The following is a 5923-nucleotide window of genomic DNA, read 5'->3' on the forward strand; positions in this document are numbered from 1 at the left end:
ATGTAAATTTTACTTCATTTATATGGCGCCTGCGTGTCTGAACTAGTAATAAAGCTTAGACATTTCTTCTGATGAATTTGTATATAACCATGCTTCTTCGATTGCATTACAGTATAGTGGATGTCCGGAATAAACAATACAGAAGATTTTTGATACATTACTGTTGAACCCTTGAGTGCATTCATCTCCGAGTTATTTATGCCGTTTCTTACAGTTATTGTTTGTTCAACTCTGGGAGAGGTAAAAGAACAATCAAAATACAATCTTTTTTATGTTTCGCATTTTTTTACTCTCTAATTAGTGTGCCCCTAAAGCTCTTTTAATTTAATTTAATTGTCTAGTTTAATTAGAGAAGGCATCCAAACGCTACTTCGAAATTAACACTCAGCAAAACCCAGTTTCACCGCGTGGCTGTTCTCTTAACCTACAAACACTTTCTGGAGGCGCACGTAACCGACGCCTGTGCACCTACGCCAAGTAGAGCTAGACAGACCGGCACCCAACTTTCCAGGGCCGGACAATGCGTCTCGTCCGGCTCCTGCAAAGACCAAACACAAAATGCTGACAGCTTCTTGTGTTTAGCAGTTACGGGTGCTGCATTTTAATATGTCTTAGACTGCTAATTAACAATAATCTAGTAGCTTAAACAATTGATCATGGCCCAACTTTTGTGCAAGCATCCTCCCATTTAGGGTGGCATATATACAAGGCCGTACTCCATAAACTAAGGCCTGGTCTTGCATCATTGCATGCATGGGTACAGGTTAATCGGCGACAGTGATCCAGAGACATTGCACTTAGAAGTAGTTGTTTAATGTGTGTATGCTGTAGATAACCCACTCATGACAGATATCAGTGCAGCAAACACTAGGCAGGATGTATATATACCTTCGCTCATGAGGTTAAATGCTTCAATTCAGACAACGACTAAATCTCCTAGCATCTGCTTCTCCCCAGTCTCCTCCGAGGTGAAGAGTGAAGACAGAAGCGCTCTCTTAGTTAGTGACATCGATCTCTGACAGGATGAGGAGTTCCAGCTACTTGTTGTCACTGGCTGCAGCTGTGATCTTGCTTCAGGTACTGACGGCCACGGAGGCCGAAGGCATCCGACTTGATGCACAGACCCGGGAATCAGTCAGCACCAGCAGTCAGATAGTCAATGTAAGTAGTGATTTTGACGACCACCTGACTCATTGTCTGAATCTTAATTTGGGCCCAGAATATTATGGACTGATCTTTTCTGCCTGCATATGCTAACTTACAGTTATTCATGAATGCAGAAACCAAAGGATGATGTGGTCAAGGGTCCTACGACAAGGTCGGTAAGCGAGGTGACGAGAAGTGCTGTTGCTGCCGGAGAAGTTAAGGCAGTGGCACACGGCTTGCCGGAGCTCCAGGAAGACTACTACGTTCCAAATGTCCACGGTCCTAGGCACCACTGACCGGAAACGAAATTTGCTTCATTCTTTCCTCTCTGGACCTTTGATCTCTCTGCCCAGGAATTTGATGTACTAGTTAGCTAGGTAGTCACTGCGGCCGCGGGCTGCTATAGATAGTTGGAAAAATCCATGTAAGCCCAAGCAGTGGGCATATGGTGATAGGCTATCACTGATAGCGTTGATGTACTAACTTTCTTGACAATATGAATTTGAAGCAACAATTGGCGCCTGATGTTATCTGTCATGCATGGCCTGTGCACTTGACGACCCGATTTTTCAGAGATATTACACTCTCGCTTGTAGGAACATGCAAGCTGGACCGCAGATTTGCTGACATAGACCGCAAAAAACTGTCCTAGCTAGTTAACTGACTAGAAGAAATAATATGCTAACTGCAAGAGGGCTCCTGGCAGCCAGCAAGAGGTTTTAGACAGAGACACGAAACGTATAGTGTTAACAACTGATAGCTAGATGGAAACATTTTGAAGCGTAACTATCGTAATGTGCCAATTAACTGCACTAGTACACTGCTGGTGGTTGATCTGTTAGCGATGGACACTGTTGGAAGCGGTGCCGGATATGCTGCAGTGTTGTTCGCCAAGTACCACTGTGCCTTCTATGTCTGGGCAGGACGATACACTAATGCACTATTCTAAGTATATGCACAACTGTTTCCCACATGCTTAATGCTAACTAGATGACTGATTGGGATAGCCACCTTTTGGGACAAGTGGTGTGGCTAAACAATGTGGTGTATGACGTTCTCAAGATAGGTAAAGGGCAGAGAAAGAAGAGAAAAGTGTGCCTCCAGAACCAAATAACTCATGATCACCGGCAGGGAAAAGACGTATAGCTTAAACATGTACATACTAGGGACATTCCGCATGCTTCTTTTTCTTCTTGTATTTCATTTCAGAAGCATCTAAACGCTACATCCAAATTAACCTCCAGCTTAATCGGCAGGCTGCTCTCTTCTAGTACCTGCAGACACTTCCTGAAGGCGCACGTAACCTGTGCCTGAGCACCTACGCCGAGTAGAGCTAGACAGACCGGCACCCAACTTTCCAGGGCTGGGCAATGCGTGCGGCACCTGCAAGAGCAAAAGACAAACACAAAAACCTCATGCTTCCTGTGTTTAGCTGTTACGAGTGCCGCATTTTATTAAGGACTAACAAATCCAGAGTCTTAAACAATTGATCAGGGGCATAGCCCCTACTTTTGTGCAAAGCTGCAAGCATACATCCTCCCATTTAGGCCGGGTGGCATATATCCATGGCCGGACTCTATAAACTAAGCTCTGGTCTCGCATCGTTGCATGCATGGGTACGAGCTAATTAGCGACAGTGACCCGGAGACATTTGCACGAACAGGTAGTTGTCTAATGTGTGCATGCTGTAGATAAACCACTCCTGACAGACATCAGTTCAGCAAACACTGGGAAGGGTTGCAAAGCAGGACGTATATATACCATCTCCCATTAGGTTAAGTGCTTCAGCTCAAACGACTTAATAATCCTAGCTAGCCTCTCCAGTCTCCTCCCTGCACCCACTTCCGAGCTAGCCTGATCTCTCAACACTCTTCTAAACCTGAAGATATACTGAAGAAGTACTCTCAGTAAGTGGCATCGTTCTCTATCAGGATGAGGAGTTCAATCTACTTGTCACTGGCTGCAGCTGTGATCTTTCTTTTGGTACTGACAACGGCCAAGGAGGCTGAAGGCATCCGGTTAGATGCAGAGACTCGGGCATCAGTCAGCAGCAGTAGCACCGATGGCCCAATGGTCAACGTAAGTAGTGATTCTGGTGATCTTCTGAGTCCCTAACTGAACGTCTTTATGCTGATGCTAACTTGCTTGTATTCATGAATGCAGAAACCAAGCCATGATGTGGTCAAGGCTTCTGCTGCTGGCTCGGCAAGCGATGCGACGACAAGTGATATTGCTGCAAGCGAAGTTAGAGCAGTGGCACACAAATTACCGGTGTTCCATGAAGATTACTACGTTCCAAATGTTCACGGTCCTAGGCACCACTGACCGAAACAAGAAATTTGTTTCCTCTATCGATCACTGATCTTTGTTTCTAGAACAGACTAGAGCTAGTTAGTCAGGCTGACATGCATCGCACATATAGTTTCTCAAATATCACAAGGAGGAAGCCAAGGTTGATCTTCGGCGAGTCGAGAGATGTAAATGCTAGGTGCCTCTCTCATGCAACTCCTATGTTGCCCATGAGAAGGGCATCTGGGCTCCACATAATCTTAGGGGAAACTAACTAGTGTCAGCTGCAATTGATAGATCAGTCCAGCACACAAGTGTACTACTGAGGAAAAAAAAATTGATTGATTAACCACAGATCCCCTGGGAAAAAGTATGTTCTCTGACACACACTGGCTCTGGAATTGACTGTACATATCTTCTTTGCTTCTGGCATTTTAATCAAATCACTATAGCTAGCAACCTGAATCCTCTTGAAATACACGTACAACTAGCTAGCCATGTGAAACAGTTGCATTAATTGTCAAGTATGAGAGTATGAGACAGAAGACAAATTGCAAATTGAGAATAAAAGCATTGAAACCGCTATACCCAAAACTGAAACATCTGAACATTGAAGACGCAGACTGCTGAGCTTCAGATTCTTCGTTTGCAGAGAGAACGATACCTTATGAAGAAAACTCATTAGGCCTAGCTCCAGGGCATGGCATGGTTCTTTTCTGACGCAGACTCTAATGGTGCGACTAGATACACTAGAAGCTGGGCCGTGGTTGGTTAGAGATTCAGACTGGATGCCAAAATCCGGTCTGAGTATGGTTGAATTAGCACACTTAGGTAAGCTAGGCTTGGAAAATACCAGGTATGAATGCCTTAACTGGGACCTAGTCTCCTACTGTCTTTCTGAATCAATAATTCTAGTTGCATCACCAAATTATCCAATTAGGACAGTAGGTGCCACAATTGGTAGTGATGTATTAGTATAAGAATAAGTTAATCAGACACTAGAAAGCACACACACAAAAGGACCGAGCTTGTCCAAAAAATACATATATATGAACTAACATCTAACCTCAAGTCCAAGCACTCTACATGGTCTAGAAATTGGCATGTATTTGCAGCCTGAAGAAACAAAAAGATTTAGGATTTCTGACGACATTTTTTTTCTGACGACATATTGTTGACGTGTGCTATAGTATTCTCGGTCTTTTCACAGTTTTATGGTATGGTCTTATTACACACACTAAAAAGTAGTGCTCATTAATAATTAACTAAAAATGAGTTGTTAATTTAGCCTGAATATGTGTTGGTTTGTACATGCTTGGTACCTTTTAGCTATCCATCTGAATCCTCTCGAAATAAAAGTCTAAGTAGCTAGCCATGTGAAAGTATTTCATTGCCAAGTCAACTCATCAATGAGTCAGAGGGGAAGCATGCCCATAATCTAGTTACTCTGGATTTGTTTTTGTTTAGTGAAGTAACAACATATATTGCATGTTCAAAAACACTGTCCACCTACCGTGGATTCCAGAGCTAATCATGCAGGAACACAGAAAAGGCAGAGCTTAAGGGTCAGCTTTAGGCCTAGGGCTTACCTGAGCATTAGCAATGTGGAAGTGGGCAGTCTGGTTCTGGACAAGAAATGTTGAGCTCCTACAGTATGTAGCCACTCCTTGATCGATCTGTAGCTACTACATGATAAATAACTTTCAACAAACATATGTATATTGAAAATTAGGCAGGACAAAAAGGCCTCTCGTATCATATCATTTGAGCTGGTAAGTTTTGCCATGGCAAATCTCAAAATCCTCAAAATATTTTCCAACTCTGTATTACCATCTGAAGACAACATTTCTAAATATTGTATGCCCATATATTGGTAACGAGAGTACAGAACATGATACTACTTGAGAATAATAGCATGCAGACCACTGTCTGGAACTGAAACAACCGAAAACAGAAAATGCATCCAGCCGAGCTTCAGATCCTTAGTTTTCAGACAATAACACCTCCAGATAACTTTCTCTTGAGCTAAAACAAAAGGTTTCTCTCTCCTATTGGCAGATAAAAGTACAGCAGTTCAAAACTAAATTTCAGAACCTCTCATCTGTTAAGAGCACAGACATTATACGAGCAATACTCAATTAGAGTCTGAGCAAGGGTAGGACGGACATGTCTTCCAGTTTCAGAACCAGACTTTAGGTATCGACGACGCTTTTTTTCCTTGCCGTCCTTGAGGTCATAGATGAAGAAGCTACTAGAGCGGTCATACATGAGGCCGCTACTATAGGTACCAAAGAAGCGTTTACCCTCCTTGTAGTATATGCAATTGCTGCCGATGGACGGCAGCTTATCCGCATCAACTGACACACTTCTAGCGCCGAGGAAGAGCGCGCGGCCACCAATGTCCTTCACAGGTTCTAGTACTTTCTGCTCCACATCGACCCTGAAAATTTCTGGAGGTTCAACAACCCTGAAACTTTCCTGAAGATGA

At 43.3% G+C, this 5923-nt stretch overlaps 1 protein-coding gene across 1 annotated transcript; it reads left to right on the forward strand.

The window, feature by feature from the left end:
* Positions 1–3078: 3078 nt before the first annotated feature.
* On the forward strand, positions 3079–3471 carry LOC127309143 (uncharacterized). Its single transcript, XM_051340112.1, has 2 exons — positions 3079–3225; positions 3310–3471. The coding sequence occupies exons 1-2, from the start codon at positions 3079–3081 to the stop codon at positions 3469–3471; spliced, it is 309 nt and encodes a 102-aa protein (XP_051196072.1).
* Positions 3472–5923: the final 2452 nt, after the last annotated feature.

Source organism: Lolium perenne, chromosome 6 (assembly GCF_019359855.2).
Source record: "Lolium perenne isolate Kyuss_39 chromosome 6, Kyuss_2.0, whole genome shotgun sequence".
Classification (NCBI taxonomy): Eukaryota; Viridiplantae; Streptophyta; class Magnoliopsida; order Poales; family Poaceae; genus Lolium; species Lolium perenne.